The sequence below is a fragment of the Sceloporus undulatus genome, chromosome 6, assembly GCF_019175285.1.
Source record: "Sceloporus undulatus isolate JIND9_A2432 ecotype Alabama chromosome 6, SceUnd_v1.1, whole genome shotgun sequence".
In the NCBI taxonomy this organism is placed as follows: Eukaryota; Metazoa; Chordata; class Lepidosauria; order Squamata; family Phrynosomatidae; genus Sceloporus; species Sceloporus undulatus.
In genome coordinates this window covers 9,486,657-9,506,066 of record NC_056527.1, presented here as the reverse complement: position 1 = coordinate 9,506,066, position 19,410 = coordinate 9,486,657, and the positions used below count along the sequence as shown (strand labels likewise).

Here is a 19,410-nt window from a genome sequence, read left to right as displayed (position 1 = left end):
TAGGACATCCTGAGGACGTCCCTTATGGCGGTGTGTAACCTGCCATAGCTACGTTTGACTGCGATATAATGTGAGATCAATAGCAGGCCATTGAAGTTTCATGTTCTTTTTCAGAGCATCCTAGTAATAGTGTTTCCTAGTTATGCTTCTTATTGAATTAGAAGCAATATTTATGCTGAATTTAAGATGAAGGGCAATTCACTTCCTATAATTTTCTCCTTGCAATTCCCAACCACCACTTTCTTTCTCCCCCAGTCTCCACCCATCATTTTCAGTTCTGTAATATTGCTCCTTCAGGGGAAAATGGTCTTTCTTGGGGTCCTCTGAAGGTCCCATCCTATTGCATGCACTCATAGCTTCCCCCTATATGATCAATATGTTGTCACCAACTTAACCCTTTCATCCTGCTCAGCCCTCTCCTCTTCATCTGGAAGCAGGAGCAGGGGAAAACCATGTTGTCACTCTGGACTGAGCTTCTTGGAAAAAGAGCAGGTTTAAAATAATGTAATTCTCTTTTTAAATACTGGCACTTGGAGTGTCCCCTTCTGCTTGGGCTTCTCTGTTCCCCTTTTGCTTCACAGATATGAAGACATTGGTCCCTGCCATTCTAGGCTTCTTTATACTTTTTGGTTAGGTGTCATGCCTTTTCCTGTATTGCTAGCACCGTTCATGTGCAGAAGTATTTTAAACAGTGTTTCCTAATTATACTGTTCTGGCCATAGATATTTGTACTTTTTGCAGAATTTTAAGCATGCATGTACACACACACACGTGTGTGTGTGAGAGTATATGTATGCAACATTTCTGTATCAAGGTTGCCAAGGTTAACTCCTGTATCAGCATAGAGAGACCTAGGCTGACTTCAAAAGGCTCTCTGCAGATGGAGGACTCTGCTTAGGCAGACTTCATTGAAGGGTCACAAAACTGTGTGTGGTATAAGTATCTTGGAGGAAACATTTTTCATCTTGCATTTTTTTACTAGTAAGGCTTTTAACATTAACTGTCATAGTTATGCACCAAATGACATGCCACATTTGGCCACAAATGGCATGCAGCAAGAGATTTTTCAGAGAAATGAACAATGGAAACAAAGGAATTGATACTATAAACTTTTGCCTTTCCTTCAGCACTCAAGGTGGAGTCTCTGTTCACAAGGACAGACTAACAGTAACTTCTCCTGTATTGATGTGGGTGAAGGTGAGTAACAAAAAATTTATTGATGTGTGTGACCAGTGATCAGGAATAAAGGCTTATTTTTTTCAATGTTGTCTCCTTGGAACTATAAAAAAGAGAGAGTTTTTCAAGCTTGTTTTCATGCTACAGCATGTAACTGCTGTTCTGTATGTAAGTTAGTGAGTCATAAGTTACCACCAGCAGCCCTGGGTAAAGAGTTTCTCATGAGAAGGAGCCCCATATAAATAAAGGGATGGGATAGGTGGACCTATGCTTAAATATGCAACTTTCCTTGTTACGCTCTTTACTGCAGCAGTTGGGAGAGCAGGATTGTGAATTAACTAATGCAGAGAATGTGGCTGGGGATGATGAGAATGGTACTTCCCTCCTTCTTCAATTGGGAACTGCCATTGTCTTTAAAACCATTGCTTGGCTCTATCGGTGCCATTAGATTATTTAGCTTCTTAGTACAGCATTATTAAAATTGGGTTATACCCGACACTTTTACATTTGCCAGGCCATTTATAATTTGTTTTCTCTTTCTGTTTGGATGCTGTTAAGGCTTTTGTTTGTTTGTTTTTTGACACTGCAGTTTTCTGAACCATGGGTTTTTTGGGGATAACATTTAAAAAGCAGTTGCATTGTGCTCATTTGTTTGTGATACTAAATGCATTAATTTAAAAATGTTTGGAATTCAGTTGAGTTTTTGGCATAGAAACACCACTTAGTCTCAATCAAAGCTGCAGTGGTCTTTCCAAATTTTATAATAAATAGTAAGCACTATTTCTGTCTCTTTGTTTTCTGGGGAAAGAAACCAGTTTGGCTCCACTTCTCGACAGTGAGGCTTGTTCAGTAATAATTTTAATTTTTACGCTGAATCCTAAACACACTTGGTTGAAAATAGGACCAAATGAGAGAGGAGACACTTTTGATTATTCCCTGTCCTATGGATAACCACTCAGAACTAAGTCTTTACAGTGTCTGTATAGGATCGTCACTTTGCCTAGTTTTAAATATATCACTTTATGGAGAAATAGAAATATATCCACAAATCTTACTCTACTGAAAAAATAGCGGGCTTTGTCTTTATTTCACGCATAGAACTATTCTAAGCACAGGGAAAAATGATGGGGTTGCACATCTTGTGGTTCAGGTTTCTTTCTAAAAATCTGAGCACAAGCCCAACACAAGTAAAAACATTTGAGAAGGAGGACCATTTTCAGCTGTCAAAACACGTTGTTTCTCTGAAATAAATAAATTCACTCATAGGTTTTGACATTACGCTGGGACACACCCGCTTTGTTGTTTTCGCATTGCCTGTGTTCAGTTTAGTCCAGCAGATGGTTGTACGTTGACCATGTGCCATGCAAATCTGCACAGTAGAACTGCACAGATGTTAATATGGCTGCTTTCCCAGCGGGTGCTCTTGCTTTCAAGGCTTGGGTGGGCATAGCATTGTTCTGTGCCAGGCGGCTGATAAATTTCAAGGCATCTTGACATCATATGCCATAATCTGATAGTTGTGCTGCAATGTGTAGCCTTGCTTGAGCCACAAAAGTTCTGACATGCACAGGCAGTTTTTACATGAGCAAAGGTTGTTCCATGTAATGGAAATGATCATTTGGAGTTGGAGTCCAGTGTGAAAAGGAATGGGAAAATGTTTGTGAGTGGGCATAGCAGTGCCTCTGTGTGCTACATGTAATTGACTGGGGCCTCTTGTTAGAAAACTCTTTTGGAAAACTCCTTTGCAAACACTCCTCAAACACAAGACCTACCCACTATCCAAGTTCATAACATTTTAGTTTCATCAATTTTGTGAATGGCTCTTCTCTATCATGTTATGCTCAGAAAAGGAAAGTAAAAGGGTGGTGAATGTGGTAACCCTTTTCTTGTTATTCCACTTTTTGACTCTCGGAGTTTAGGGCTCACATTTGTATAGTTTAACCTTGGTCTGAAAATCTATCATAGTAGCTGCTGGTGGGGAGTATTGCAGGGGTGAGGGAGGGGTGACAATGAAAGAGTTAACTAGCCCCTTTTTTCCTGCCCTTTTCTCTGCTGTGAAGTGTCTCCAGTGTCCAAGAAGAAACCCTTGGGGCTAATGTTATGTGCAGTTGAGTTGTAACTAAGACTGCATTGTTTAATTAAGTGGTTTGTTTTATTGATTAAATGTGTTGAATCTGCAGTGGCCACAGGAATAAATCTCTATAATTTGAAACATGTATTTTTCATCCACTGTGAATCATAATTACCATAATTTAAGAGGTATTTCCTCCTGCTTGTAAGGGTAATGGGAACACTTGTTTAAGACAGGGATGAGGAATCAGTGATCTTCCAAATGAAATTGCATTACAACTCTTCTCATCCTTGACCACTGATCAAGATTGCTGGGGACTGATGGGAATTAGAGTCCATCAGTGCATGAAAAACTGTAGAATGCTCACTTATATTTTAAAATGAAACTTCCTAGGAAATAAGCATACAGCATCTAAAACAAATACTGTTTTATTTTTGCTTTCACATTCATTCTTTCATTGATATACAGATGCAATTGATTAATTGACTAAAATCATGTTTCTTTGGCCTGTTACAGACTGCCAAAATAAAGCTGCTTCAGGTCTCTTTGGAGGTATGCTGTTTAAATGATGCATGCATCTTAAGAATCTGGAAGCTGCACCAAAGCTGCACTCCAGTGCTTTGGAATGGAGTGTGGCTTTGGTGCGACCTCCGGACTCTTAGGACCAATGCATCATTTAAATAGCATACCTCCAAAGAGACCTGAAGCAGCTTTATTTGGCAGTCTGTAACAGGCCTAAGATTTATTTAATAGGGCAGCATCCTCATTTGTAAAGTTTGTGATCCTAAAACGTACCCTTTGTCCCTTCACATGTTTGAAGATTCCCCCACCCCACATTTTAAAAGTGTGCTCTTGTTTAGATAGTTAGCTTAGGGCCTGATCAGACAGGCCAAAATAAAGTTGCTCTTTGGAGGTATGCTATTTAAATGATGCATGCATCCTAAGAGGTTGGAAGCCTCAACAAAGCCACACTCCAGTCCTAAGGACATCCAGCCTCTTAAGATGTGTGTGTGTCATTTAAACAGCATCCATCCAAAGTGACCTGAAGCAGTTTTATTTTGGCCTGTCTGTTCGGGCCCTTAGTTTCTATATATAAACCTTCCAGTTATGTTCTAATTCTTTCATTTTTCTTTGTGTTTTATCCCTGATAATACAGATCTATTCCCTGTTTCTCTCTGTGATCTGTAAGAATTTTGAATTTCTTTGAACAGTGGATTTATTTTTGATCATGTCTGCTCTTCTAGGCCCTAGATCTGATCTTGGAAAAAATGAAGTCTTCTGGATTTAACTTTTCCAGAGTGAAAGCTTTATCTGGAGCTGGACAGGTTAGTCAAAAGGAGAGGCTAACTCATGTATTTTGATTCGTGTAAACACTATACAATAATTAATATTTATACAAAATCCTGAAAATTTTGTTAATGATGCTAGGTCTTTTTGGTTTTCATAATGTCTGCAGTCTTTACTATGTTACATAATTCTGTTTTTGATATTGTGAGGAGCTATGTAGTCTGACCCCAAGCTTGAAAACTCTTATTCTCATCTTTTGGTTTGTAAGATTTCAAGAGGAATTTCAATGCACTTAAAATCATATGTTTACATCTAAAGGGATTGGAAGGCACAGCCATATTCTTAGCAAACTGAATTCTATGGTCAATAGTACATTCTGTGATGTTCCTCTGACCCTATTTGATCACAGTATATACTATATGTGACCTATACAGTACCATGAGTCTCAGCCTACACAAAAGGAGGGCAGAAGAGCTCATTCTTCAGATTGTACTGAATTGGACTGTGGAATGCTCGGTCATCCAGGGAATGTTAATTGGTAACATTTTATTTGGTCGATCAGTGACAGCAATTTTTAATTGACAGGTGTGAAAATTAATGGCACAGTTGTAAAGCTTTGCAAGGTTCTTTGGTAGTTATGCTTTTGCTTTGCTGTTGTGTGCATTCAAGTCATTTCCAACTAAGGTGAACCGATCATGGGGTTTTCTTGGGCTGGCTTTAAATGGCCAGGCTTCGAACTCTGGTCTCCACAGTCATAGTTCAATGCTCAAACTACTACACCATGCTGGCTCTTGCACACACATATCTGTGTGTGTGTGTGTGAGAGAGAGAGAGAGAGAGAGAGAGTATGTAAGTGTAAAAATGGAACAAAAGTTCAAATATGAATCAGTGTTACTTTGTTTTGGTTTTACCTATTTTTACTCTTTTAATTTAACAGCAACATGGGAGTGTCTATTGGAAACAGGGTGCAAACTCTGTTTTACAAAACCTATCACCTGATCTTCCTTTACATCAGTCATTGCAGGTAACCTCTGTAAGCTGCTCTGGAAACAAGTTCATCCCTGTTCTTGCTTTTTGAGCCCTTAATGGTTGTGCTTTCTTTTCCAGCTTATTGACATTAAAGAAGCAAACCTTCTGAAGGATGCTTTGTATTTTTATTTTGCTCACAGCAGACATAAACGATAATAGAGACAAGATGTTTTATTTTTCTCCTCTGAGCAGAAATGGTTAGCTTTTCATATTTACTTGGTCCTTGAGAAAGTAAAGAATGAGTGATTAATTGCTTCTTTCTCTGCCCCCTTGACTTCATAATCTAGGTAAATGGTGGGACAAATCTGGCTTTGCTGTATATCAAAACTCTGCATGGATTCATACATGCCGCCCTAAGAACTTGGCAGTTCTTCCCCTGCCCCCTTTTTCCCCAGTTTCCATTTATGTCATTGATACTTTAAAGACATTTTGGGCTGCTAGATAATGCCTGACCCAAGATTGCCCGGTTTCCGCGTAAAGCATTGCCCATTAAAAGAGAGCCAAAGACCCCATTCCCACTGGGCAAAAAAAGCGGCTTATTTCGCTGCGATTCTGACTCGGATTCTGACTCGAATCTGACCCATCGTTCCCATTAAAAACGGGTGCAAACAGACCCAGGTTTTTTTTATCCCTGTTTTCGTTCCCATTGGTATTTTCCCTGTGGTAATTTGAAGTGGGTTATTTTGCTCCCCATTCCCATTGCCCTTCCGGAACCTCTTTTTTTAAAGCAGCTGTCAATCAAGCGCTTAAGTGCTTGATGTCACAGCTAATCAGCTGCTTAGGCACTTTTCCCCTCTGGGAAAGGGAGCCTCTATTAACCCCAGATCCCTTTGGGTCCCAGGCTCTTCTGTGTCTTCCCATAGTTCCTCTGGGAAAGAGAAGAGGAGCCTCTCTTTGCCCCCAATCCCTTGGCATCCAGCCTCTTCTGTGTCTCCCCAGACTCCCTCTAGGAAAGAGAGAAGGAGCCTCTGTTCGTCCTAAACCCCTTGCATCCAAGGCTCTTCTGTGTCTCCCCAGACTCCCTCTAGGAAAGAGAGAAGAGGAGCCTCTATTCCCCTCAAATCCCTTGGCATCCAGGCTCTTCTGTTTCTTCCCATAGTTCCTCTGGGAAAGAGAGAAGGAGCCTCTAATCACCCCAAATCCCTTTGCCTCCCCCATTGCTCCCTGGGCTGTCGGGGGGGCGATCATGCAGGCATGTACTGCAAAGCCCATCTGCTGCTCAGGTGCTTAGGCAGAGGCAAAAAAAAAAGAAAATAATAATAATAATAATAATAATAATAATAATTAAAATGGTGTACAATGGCTCTCCTCATACGTTGGTCTATGAATGTGGAGCAAAGGGGAGGTTGCAGGGGGAGTAACGTGTTTACTGTGTTTGGAGCTCAATGTAGTGCAATCGCCTTACCCTGCTTCCCAATCCACTGGGGGAAAGGCTATGCGAATGGAAGAAAATGGTGCCGGCAATGCAGAAAGAGAACAAAGAGGGTGACACCCCCAGGCCAGCCCCTTGAGCACTGCTCCTCCCATCCCCAGGTTCCCGAATCAGACACCCTTTTGTTCCCATTCATTTACCCCAAATCAGACTCCGGAGGCACAGGAAAATTTGCTAAAAAGCCACTATTTTTTTAAACCGGTTTATCGACCTAAAATTCAGATTTTTCAGGATAATTCGATTCAGATTCGAATCCCAATGGGAACGATATCGGAGCAATGTGGGTTGAATGTGTACTCAAATGGAAACGATGCACCCATGATTCACATCCTGATCTGCGTTATAGGCCAGTGGGAATGGGGCCAAAGGCAGGTGTCTTGTCAGCTGCAGAGCCATTTCCCTATTAATTTCCAGATTTTTATTTGATCTTAAACATGTTACTAGAAGGGAAAACATATTCCGTCTATTGATGTGAACAAGGAGGATGGTGGTGGGGTTTCTTTTCTTTCTTTTTTTGAAGTCTAACGTATCTTGTTTTATTCTGGGCCACCTCAGGTAATGAGCGGAGGCATCTGTGGGCTTCTTTCACTTCCTCAAACCAGAGAGTGAGGGAATAGAAACCCTTTTGCCCTGTTAAAAAATCTTGCCTTTGTTCTTTTCTGTCTTGAAACCTTAGTCAAATGTACACAACTGATATATGTAATTGTTTGTAAGCAAGATTGATAGATGGAGTTGACTGCCTTTTTTATATGTTTCCATTCTTTCCCCTTGACCATTAGTCTTGCTTCTCTGTGAACAACAGTCCTATTTGGATGGATTCTAGTACAACTGCCGAGTGTTCCTCTCTAGAAAAAGCTGTTGGAGGGGCTCAGAGACTGGCTGACATCACTGGCTCACGGGCCTATGAGGTAAGAGCTGTCTGAAGAGAAAAACCAAGCTATGGTTTTGGAAGCTTCTAGCTCAGCTTAGAATGTGAGTGAATTCATAGAGCTCTACTGCAGACATTTGCTGAGAGCTCAAGATCAGCTTTTGCTGCTGCTTTTTTCCTGGTTTTGATCCCATGAGGAATGACTGTAATTTAGCAAATATTTAATACTCTTTTGCTGTGATGGTGGGAAGAAGAGGGGACATTCCCTTGAGTGTTTAGGAGAAAGGATAATACAAAAATGTCAGTTAGTAAAGATATTTTCTCCGAATTAAAGTAAGAGAGGAATCAAGAGTATAAATAAAGTATTATAATAAAGTATAATTGTTATGTACTCAGAAGTACATTTAGTTCAGTAAATGTCCCCAGCAGCTCTCATCAAATGTTCCCCGCCACTTTAGCACCTGCCCTGTCATTGCTTCTGGTTCAGTGTAGCAGTGGCATTACCGATAAATTGCCCTTAAGTTAGTCCATCCCTTTCTTGCACAATTCTCATACACAAGAGACTGTCTTGTATGGTGATAGATATCATTTTTTAAAAAAAAAAACTGCATTCAACTCTGGCGATCAATGAGGTGACAAATGTCGCAGCCAGATCGCCCTCACATGAAGGAACAACAATGAAGTTACTTGGTAATTAAAAAAGAATTGGGAAGATGGGGAAAATTAAATTTATTGTGGATGGGTAGAATTGCGACGATTAAGATGGTGGTGTTGCCTAAAATGATGTATTTATTTCAGACACTCCCGATAATAGTGAATGATAAACCATTTCAGAAGTGGGAAAAAGATTTAAATAAATTTATCTGGAATAATAAAAACCTGAGGGTAAAGCTCAAAATAATGCAAGACTCAATAGAAAAAGGGGGACTAGCATTACCAAACTTAAAATGGTACTACTATGCAGGAGTGTTGGATTGGTTAACAGACTGGATAAGATTAGATAACAAAAGGGTGCTAACCTTAGAGAAAATTGACTTAAAATTTGGCCTACATGGATACCTATTCTACGACAAAATTAAATTAGATAGGAATTTTAAGGATCATATAATAAGGAAATAATTGAGTAGAATTTGGAGTAAATATAAAAAAAGTTGGTGCCCTGCAATACCATTATGGGCGTCACCGAATGAAGCACTATATAACCGAGTGGTAATTAAAGAAAATACTTGGGTAACGTACACAGATTTAATAAAGATAAAGGAAGGTGTAAGAATTGTGAAATCTCAAGAAGAGTAGGAAAAAGAAGGCTATAGATGTGATTGGTTTTCATACAGGCAATTTAAAGAAAGGTATATGATGGATTAAAAAAAACCTTGAGGCTATAGGTCCAGCCGAAGCACAACTGAAATGACAGATTTCTAAATTTTATAATTTAATTAGGAATTTTGAATTAGAAACGGAGATTATTAAAGATTACATGATGAAAGATTTGAAGACGACGATCCAATTAAATCACTGGGAAAGATTATGGAAGACGAAATTGAAATTATCCCCCTGTGTTGAGATTAAAGAAAATATATAGAAGTCTGTGTTGAGGTGGTATTTAACTCCTTATAAATTATCTAAGATATACAAACAAAATAATGAATGCTGGAAATGTAAGAAAGAGATCGGTACTTACCTTCACTGTTGGTGGTCATGCCCTAAAATTAATAAGTTCTGGAAAAATATACATAAGGAAATTAAAAAAATGATAAATTTGAACGAAAAACCTGACCCCAAGATGTATCTTCTGAACATCACCAAAGAAGTTAAAGAAGAAGCTGGAAATGAAAAATTACTATTCTATATGATCGTGGCAGCGAGAGTATCAATTGCAAAATTATGGAAGTCAGAAGAAAACCCTTCTCTGGAAGACTGGAAATTAAAAATGATGGAATTTTGGGAAATGGAGAAATTAACAGCTTTAATGGGGAAGGGTTCCTTAGATAAATTTCACTGGGAGTGGGAACCTTGGATAAACTATATACAATAAAAGCATTAGTATAATGAGAGTAGATTATGAAGGATAATATTAGATGAGAGTGAGATACTTTGATATATGCTTAATAGGATTAAAGTTAAGTAAATTGAACTAGGTCCAAATACTCTTATGCAAGAGTTAAATGTATATCCTATGGTGAATATATAGTACCCTTCAGGACGAGGCTTAAGAGTTAGTGTACATTTTTTGCTAAGGTAAACGGTGGATTGCGCAATCTAAAGGAAGTGTGTATGTGTAAATAGTGAAGATATAAAAACTGGTAACAAAGTACAAAATGAGAGATTAGATGTATATCATGTATTATGTCTTGTGTTGTTTGTAAACTTTTTATTATGTAAATAAAGTTATTAAAAAAAACTGCATTAAAATGTTGAAGAAAAAGGTGAGAGAGAAGACTAGTTATCCAAGAGAGAAAAAGAACAGACTAAAGAGTGGTTGAGAGGCTATTTTTCAGTAATGTTACATTGAATAGGACCTGCTCTATAGACAATTACATTTTGAACCAAACCACTGTCAGGATGTTACGTAAATGTAGAGTAAACATAGGGCCCGTACAGACAGGCCAAAATAAAGCTGCTTTGGATCACCTTGGAAGTATGCTGTTTAAATGATGCATGTATTCTAAGAGGCCAGAAACCACGCCAAAGCCACGCTCCAGTCTTAAGGACTGGACCACACCTTTGGAACAGCTTCTAGCCTCTTAGGACGCATGCATCAATTAAACAGCATACTTCCAAAGTGACCTGAAGCAGCTTTATTTTGACCTGTCTGTATGGGCGCATAGGATGGCAATTCTAGACAAAAAATGTTAGGTGGAAGTAACCTTTCTCCTTGTTGAATTGTAGAAATCTACTGGGAATCTAAATTAATTCCTACATTAGATTGAGGTCCTGCCTAAGTGGCTAGGATTACCTATTCTCTTGATCTCTCATTTCTGCAATGTAAATTGTAGCCAGGAATACTCTTGCATTTTCTTCAAAAGCAAGCAAGATTCCTATAATGCATCAATGTATTATAGTCGGTTTAGTGCCTACTGCACCCAAATAACAGTTTCCATCACGCATGAGACAAATTAAATACCCAAAGTGCAATGTCCTGAACTCATTATGTTGAGTTAATGATTATTGACTCCATTTACATTTTGTGTTCCTAAGCACTGGCCTGTCTCTTCTCAGCGTTTTACAGGAAACCAGATAGCAAAGATTTACAGCCTGAACCCTGAAGCCTACTCACAAACTGAGGTCGGGTAATCTTCTGTTCACTTCTTGGAAATTACAAGTGATATTTATTTTCTTTTGATATGTAAGAGAACTTTAAAAAAGTTGCAGCCCTTCTCCCTTAAGCATACATATGGCAACTGTTAAAAGAAACCTCAATAAATGGGAAATGTGTTCTGTGTGTGGAAATTAAGAAGTAATACTGCTGAAGTGTACATTAGGAGTGAGTAACCCCGGGTCCAAGACCTGAAGCTGGATCTGATGTTCCAGTGCAGCCCTCTGGGAGTTACTTGTCCCATCTTTGCCACCTGAACCTCTGGGGATTTTATATGCTAAATTCCTTCAAGCCATTTCTGACATATAGTGATCCTATCCCACTTACTATCAGCAAATGTGGAGCTCTTCTAAATGAACTTATAAATGCTGTGTGGAAGACTTTACCCTTTTAATCTTACTACTAACCACTAATTGCAAGGTGCACTTAATACAGACTGGTGGCATGTAACTTTGTGACCCTTTACGCCTGGATTTCTTCACCAAAACCCACCACTGATAATTTAAAGTTGATTACCATCACAGAACATTTGTTGCATCCCAGAGGCTGTGTGACTTGAACATATAACTGCTTTAACAGCACTGTGTTAGTGTTCCAAGAGGCATGTGTGTATATAGTACAAATTATTTATTAAACAGAAAACAAACATACAAGTTAAAGTCACTTTGTATGCAGAAACTTGTGTTTACAGGGTTTTATGGTGTAGTTGTTAGGGTTATTAATTTAACTCCAATTAGATCGCTCATACTTCACACCACTTTAAAAAAAATCCCTATTTGAATTATCCTGAGCCAAACTTCACTAACTTTGTACTCCTAACTAAACCTCACTGAATAAACTGTCCTCTTAGGTCCAAAACACAGTGCAGAAATAATCCAGTTGGAAACCGCTTTAACTGCCCTGGCTCAGTGCTAGGAAATCCTGTGAATTGTAGTTTATTGTGGCACCAGAGCTCTCTTACAAAGAAGGCTAAATATCTCACAAAACTACAGTACTCATGATTCCCTAAGCATTGAGCCAGGGCAGTTAAAGCAGTCTGAGACTGGATTATTTCTATAGTTGGACCTAAGTCTAACTGTCTTAACTGGTTTGAATTTTCAAAACCCCAGGTAGTCATGCTTTCACCCTTCCCATAAGACCATTTACCTTAATATCTCTAATGTATGTACAGTATAGGTGGAGTCTCCCTTACCTGGAATCTGAAATATTCCAGAATTATTCTCATCAGTGGTTGAGAAAGTGACACCTTTGCTTTCTGATGGTTCAGTGTACACAAACTTTGTGTATAATATTGTGTATAGAACTACTTTCAGCCTTTGTGTATAAGGTGTATATGAAACACAAATGAATTTCATATTTAGGTTTGGGTCCCATCTCCAAGATACCTCATTATCCAAAATCTGAAAAACTCTGAAATCCAAAACACTTCTGTTCCCAAGCATTTTGGATAAGGAGACTCAACAAAACTTTTATTTCTTTCCTCTATATGTATTTAAGTACATATCCAGACAATCACAGCTATAGACACTTCCAAATGTTAAAATTGTCCATTTTGTGCAAGTTTATTCCCATTCTAAAAGGGTGAAATGCCTTTCATAAGGCTTAGATACTGGCAATAGGAGCTTTAAGCTAAAATATGCTAGTTTTTTTGTCCTATCCTTTTGGCTCTGGGTTCACCCACCATGGCCCTAAGAACCTCTCTGAAACTGAATTCAGCCCTGGATGCGAGAGATGTTTCCAACTGTGATCTCATTCATTTGTAAATAAAAAAATTGTATCATTCAATATAGCATTACATTAAATGCTAAAGTCAGAATCACACATACCGTAGTATTTCTAATTTCTATGTGTGATTGTGAAATAAATAAAACAGATAAATGGCTTCGACAGCAGATCAAGCCTGAACTTGCACTAGAAACCAAAATGATTAAACCGAGGCTGTTGTTACTGCCATCAAGTCACCTTTGACTTATGGTGACCCTATTAAGTGGGAGGCCTTCAAGATCCTTGAGTCAGTCAATCCAGTTTGCTCAGGTCTTGCAAATTCAGGACAGCCATGGCTTCCTTGATTGCGTTAGTCTGACAGTTTGTTTAGTCAACTTCACTTCTAATGAAAATTCAGGTTTGATTTGTTCTAAAAGTCATTTGTCTTTTTAGCAGTCCATGGTATTTCTAAAACCCTTCTCTAGCACATAATTTCAAATGACTTGATTTTCTTTCTGTCACCTTTTTTCATTGTCTAACTTTCACACCAATAAATAGAAACTAGAAACACTGTGCCCTAGATGACTCTTTGGTATTCAGTTATATAACTTTACACCTGTGGGATGTTATCTAGTTCCTTCATGGCTGCCTTTCCAAGACATAGTCTTCTTCTGATTACTTGATTCTTAAATTCCAGAGCATTCTAAACACCTGTAACTCTTCCATTGAAATTAAGGGGGATTTTAAAATGTTTGATTTTCATTCGGATGTGATTTGGTTGGCTAGTGAATTTAAATGAATGTGTTTAACATTCAGTTTCTCATTTCTTTTACTCTTTCAGAGGATCTCTTTGGTCAGCAGCTTTGCAGCCTCCCTTTTCCTTGGTGCGTATGCTCCCATCGATTACAGTGATGGTAAGTGTTTTCTGTTGTTTTTAATGTATTTGGTCCAATTTATTATTATTATTATTATTATTATTATTATTATTATTATTAACATTTATTTATAGAGCACTGTAAAGTTTGCACAGTGCTTTAGATAGTAAAGGTCAAATACGTAAAATAAAATAAAAAAGAATAAAAATCTGCCAAGCGGCGTACAATCTAAAACAACAACATTACATAATTAAAATATCTCTAAAATAATACTAACTTAGAAGCTTCTGCTTGAATGGTTCCAAAAAATAAATTGACTACTCTGTTCCCTGTCTTTTTTCTTTATGAATGAAAGAAACCTGTGTTTATTTACACTCAAAATGTGGCATACGAAAATCAAGAGTCTGGTTTGTGATTCAGATTTGAATATAGGAGGAGAGGCTCAAGTCTCTATTCAGCCATGGATTAATTGAGTAGTCTTGGACAAACCTTTCTTTCTCACAAGTCCCCAATGCAGTTTAAGACTAGTATCTTTTGCGGACTAAAGGAAGAAACTCTTCTACCACATGGCCACATAGCCCGAAAAACCCACAAAAAACTATCAATTTATCAGGGGATCAGGAAGGTTTTGGCTTTCCATATGGGAATAAAAGGGGCAGATTTCCATTGGCACCTTCTTTTTTAGTTGTCAGTGGGGAGGGGGTTAAATTTTCCCCATGTTTCGGTGCTTGTTGTAATCTGGATCAAGGTTATGCAATCTTTCTTTGCTTTAGCTGTATGCTGGTACTTTGTCACAAGATACTAAGAAGTTTTCTAGACAAGAGGTGGGCAAGTTTGCTGGGTTCTAGAACCAATGAACTCCCTGTGGGACCCTCCACAGATCATATGAAGTGCCACAAAATGCTGAAAAAGGAAACAAATTAGTTTTTTTTTTTACATTAAACAGTGCAAAAGGGCTGCAACCTGTTTAAAAGCTGAATTGCAACTTCAAGAAACTTCAAGAAGTGGCCTGAAAAGGGTTGCCATGAATCTCATTTTGGGAGAAAGACAAAATATAAATTCAGTAATAAAATAAAATAAGAGTGATCTGATTGGTGTGGAGTGGTTGAGGACTCCAGCAGGCCTTTCCAGACTAGGTTGGATCCATTAGACTTGCCTCCCCCCATTGATACCTCTAATGATATCGATATCAAAATTAATTGATATCATCGCCCCTGTCCTATCCACCCTTCTTTTGAGGAAGACTCATTTCTCGCGCTAATCTGCCCGAAATTTTAGTGTATTCCTATTGGACAGTTTTAATTTTTTTGATGTTTAATCCTTTTTGATCACTGTTATTATGAATGGGGGGAGGGTTGGGGTTTGGGTTTTTTTATTTACATATACTGTTGGAATCCACTTTGATTCCTTTGTGAAAAAGCAGAGTACAAATAAATAAATAAATATTTAAAAAGCCTTGGCAGACTGCGTGCAATCCCAGACCCATTCTTTATTCACCTCACCTCTAGACAAATACAGCTCAATCCAGTCCCAAGTAGATAAATCTGTTGAAATTAATGGAATTCTTATTTTTGTAAATAATAAGTTCTATCAGCCGCAGTGTATCTCCTGCTGTAGTCGGGACTAACATTAAATTTAACCTACATTTCCTTGTCTCATTCTGTTCAGTTCCTGCAACTTTTCTCCTCTGTTAAGCTAAGTATGATACCATTTCCCAAGTTATATGCTTTTAATGCATATCTGGTTCTTTGTGAAGTAGACTTTGCTACTGATCTTCAAATCTTGGGTTGGAGAGTATCTTGGTTAGTATAAATCATGGGTCATGTTGCTACCAGTGCAACATATATTCATAATTAAAAGTGAGGGGCAACTCATACCAGAGGAGAAAAGTGGCAAAAATAATTTGTCTAGAGTCTGGAACTCTTTAACTGTGGTTGGAAAATAGCCAACATTATAATTGCCCAGGTGACATGCAAATTAAAAACAAAAGGGACACCATGTAGTGACATGGATCAACTTTAAACCAAGGTTCATGTGGCAGATACTATGCGTGAGTGGTTCACAGCTTCCAGTTTCCTTAGTTCCTTTTTGTGTGTGGATATAATTTGTTTCAAATACTATCCAGATAATCACCTCCCTTTTTTATTTTTGCTAGGTTTATAACATTTTGACCTGTACAGGCTATAAAATATTTAGTCCAGTTGTTTAGCCCTCTGGTACAGCACACCTTTTTTAAAAAAATCCAATAAGCTCTGGCAGAAACGTGTTAGAAACCAAAATCTGGAAAGGAGTTAAGGCCACTTCCAGGAGGTGCAAATGTCTTCCTGTAAATTGCTTTGCACTTGTGTTGTTTGATTTTTTAAAAAATGGCAAAAATGCTATATTAAAATGACAAATTATTTCCATTTATACTGTGTGGATTTTTAAAGGAGTAGCAAACACGAGACTAAGTGATTTAAATGTGTTACTGGATGCGTTCTTCTTTATAAAGAGTGACAAAGTGAAGGCTCTTTTTTAAAAAATCCAGTCATTCTACTGTCATCATGGAGATACCTTCATTCTCCTTCTCTTGCAAACAGATCTTACCAAGATAGGACAAGCTTTATTGATGTTAAATGATGTAGCAGGTGGTCTACAGCAGAGGCAGGCATCACAGCTCCTTAGCTAATGAGTTCCAACTTTATCTTGCAGCAAGTGGTAGAACAATGAATTCCACTAAGAATTGATCACCATGGCTGGATAATGGGTCCCCTGGGCTAGGTGCAACTCTCCCATGGAAGGGACAACTAGAAGATATGTTTCAGAAGTTATATACAGTAAAGCAGAATCAAACTAATCATCTCCCATCCTAACACATGTGAAAATAGTAGAAGCAAGTGGCTAAAAGTAAAGCTTAGGCGCAGTACAGACTGCCAAGAAACGGCGGCCTGCTGGCACCTGCTTTTACTTCAGAGGGCTGGCACAGCCCCCAAACCTGAGCCATCACTCCGGAGTAAAAAGAAAATCTGGGTTCTTTTTTGCACCGCTGGAGTAACATTGCAAGTGCGCCAATGGCACACTCATGATGTAACTGGTGTGGCACGATGTGCGGATGCTATGTGTCCATTATGTCATAATGGCAGTGGCACGTTTTAGGGTTAGGGACCATGCGGTTGCCGCACAGTCCTTAACCCTAAAATCGGGGCCAGCATGGTGCTTTTACACGGTGCCTTTTATAATAATAATAATAAATCTTTATTTTTATACCGCTTTTCCTTGGAGATCAAAGTGGTTCACAGGCGAATACGGATGTAAACACATCGTATTACAGCATAATATACAATAAAAACATTCCACTAAAAACCTCATATAAAAACATCCTATAAAAACATATTAAAAACTCATAATCTCCCATTTTACAATCTCATCATTACAAATTAACATCACAGATACTCATAACTTTGGAGGATGGTAGGGTAGGAGGATAACTATCTCTATGAAGGATCATGGGGATATACCAAGCGGAATAGGTGAGTCTTCAACGCTTTCTTAAAGGCTTCCAAGGAAGAACTGAGACGAATCTCCTCAGGGAGTCCATTCCAACATGAGCAGTAGATGTAAATGCTCGTTGGTGAGTTGCAGACAATCTCACCCTAGGATATTCCAATAGATATTTGCGTGTTGTTCTGAGTGTGCGGGGCGGATTATGTAGGGAGAGTTGCTCCCTCAAGTAACTCTGGCCCAAGCCATGTAGGGCTTTATAGGTGATAACCAACACTTTGTATTGAGCCCGGAAGCTAATTGGCAGCCAGTGAAGGGCTTTTAATACTGGGGTTATATGATCTGCTCTTGGGGTCCCAGTGACTAATCTGGCTGCAGCATTTTGAACTAATTGAAGCTTCCGAACCTGGTGCAAAGGTAGCCCCATGTAGAGCGCATTACAGAAATCCAAGCGAGAGGTTACCAGTGCATGTACTATTGTTTCAAGGTCCTTTTGGTCCAGACAGGGACGCAGCTGGCGTATCAGCCGAAGCTGGTACACTCCCCAAGTCTGTTTTCAGCTTTGAACTAACAGGTTAAAGTGAAACTACACAGCAGAGCTCCAGCGTGGCTTAGTGGTTTGAATGTTGGACTACGACCTGATTAATTTCCTGCTCAGCCATGGAGTCCAGTGAGTGATCTTGGGCAAGTCAAACTCTCCTCTGAATAAATCTTGTCAAGAAAACCCCATAATAGGTTCACCTTAGGGTCACCATAAGTCAGAAACAATGAAGACATACAACAACAACATAAAATATCCATTTTTATTCCACTGGACATCTCTTAGTGTTTACATGTGATGTTTGCAAAGATTATATAATTTACGTGCCTGTCAGGGGCCCCACACACACTGCATATGCAAACAGTTATACGTAGATGCTGGTCTTGATCATCTTGAAATAACCACACAATAATTATTTTGAGTAGGATACGATGAAGAATAGTAGCATGCCCCAGGTCACCCAATAAGATGTGTGGAAAAGCAGGTACTGTAGTTTCTTGAAGGTAGTTTTATGTGTCCAAATGCAATACTCACTATGCTACTGGGGTCTGTCTTTCAATGGAAATTAAGATGCACATCCTTTTTCCGTTGGACCTAAAGTGTCTGTATTTCTACAGATATGTAGAAATAGTTTTAAAAATAATTCTCCGAAATCTAGGCAGTGGAGAATAAGCAATGGAGTTCATTTCTGGGTCCTTCCTGTTCCTTTGACCAGTTGTATTGAAGTTCATGTTGCTAGGCTTTCAAAATAGCAATAATGGGCAGTCAAAATTCATGACACGTGGGGTTTACAATCAGAAACCAGTATTAGCAAGTTACAGCTCTGTTGAAATACCATATGAAAGCATTGATTTCAGTTAACCTAGCCATGTATTTCTCCATCCATTATAAAAAGGGACATCTAGCAACCCAAGCTGAAGCTTATTGGAGGCTGAATTTGCTTCTTTTCTTGAGAAATTTCCATTTCTTTTAATTTTCAGAAGGTTTAAAAAAACAAAAGAAGGCCCCATACAGACAGGCCAAAATAAAGCTGCTTCGGGTCACTTTGGAGGTATACTGTTTAAATCAGGGGTCGGCAACCTCTGGCCCGCGGGCCGGATGCGGCCCGCGGAGGCCTGCCGCCTGGCCCCCGGGTGCTGTTGCTGCTGCCGCCGCTGCCGCGGCCGCCCGTAACGGCTCTTCGCCGCTCTGGGCGCCGCCATTTTGGGCGGCAAAATGGCGGCGCCCAGAGCGGCGGCGGGCCTTTAGGAGGCCCGCTGCCGTCCCTGGGGCCCTCCAGGAGCGCTCCAAGGGCGGCAGGGGGGCCCTCCCCGCCTCCCCGCGGGGCTCCGCGCGGCCCTTCCCGCCTCCCCGTGGGGCTCCGCGCGGCCCTCCCAGCCTCCCCGCGGGGCTCCACACGGCCCCACGCGGCCCTCCCCGCCTCCCCGCAGGGAAGAGCAGGAGGAGGAAGAGGGGGCAGCAGGAGGAGGAAGAGCAGGAGGAGGACGAAGAGAGAGGAAGAGAAGGTGGTGAGTGGCCAGAGGCCAGATGGGTTTTTTTATTTTATTTTCAGTTATTTTTAATTGCTAACAAGTGTCCCTGGCTTGACAATGATAGTGTGATGATGATGATGATGATGATGATGATGATGA

The 19,410-nt window shown here is 39.5% G+C and overlaps 1 protein-coding gene across 1 annotated transcript in view; it reads left to right on the top strand.

Moving 5' to 3' along the window:
- The window catches only part of XYLB (xylulokinase), a 123,851-nt gene that overhangs the window by 6,305 nt on the left and 98,136 nt on the right, over nt 1-19,410 (top strand). The window contains exons 4-9 of the mRNA XM_042471902.1: nt 1,128-1,197; nt 4,492-4,572; nt 5,472-5,558; nt 7,775-7,903; nt 11,083-11,148; nt 13,725-13,797. Of these exons, the coding sequence (XP_042327836.1) occupies nt 1,128-1,197; nt 4,492-4,572; nt 5,472-5,558; nt 7,775-7,903; nt 11,083-11,148; nt 13,725-13,797 (506 nt within the window). The remainder of the gene's footprint in view (nt 1-1,127; nt 1,198-4,491; nt 4,573-5,471; nt 5,559-7,774; nt 7,904-11,082; nt 11,149-13,724; nt 13,798-19,410) is intronic.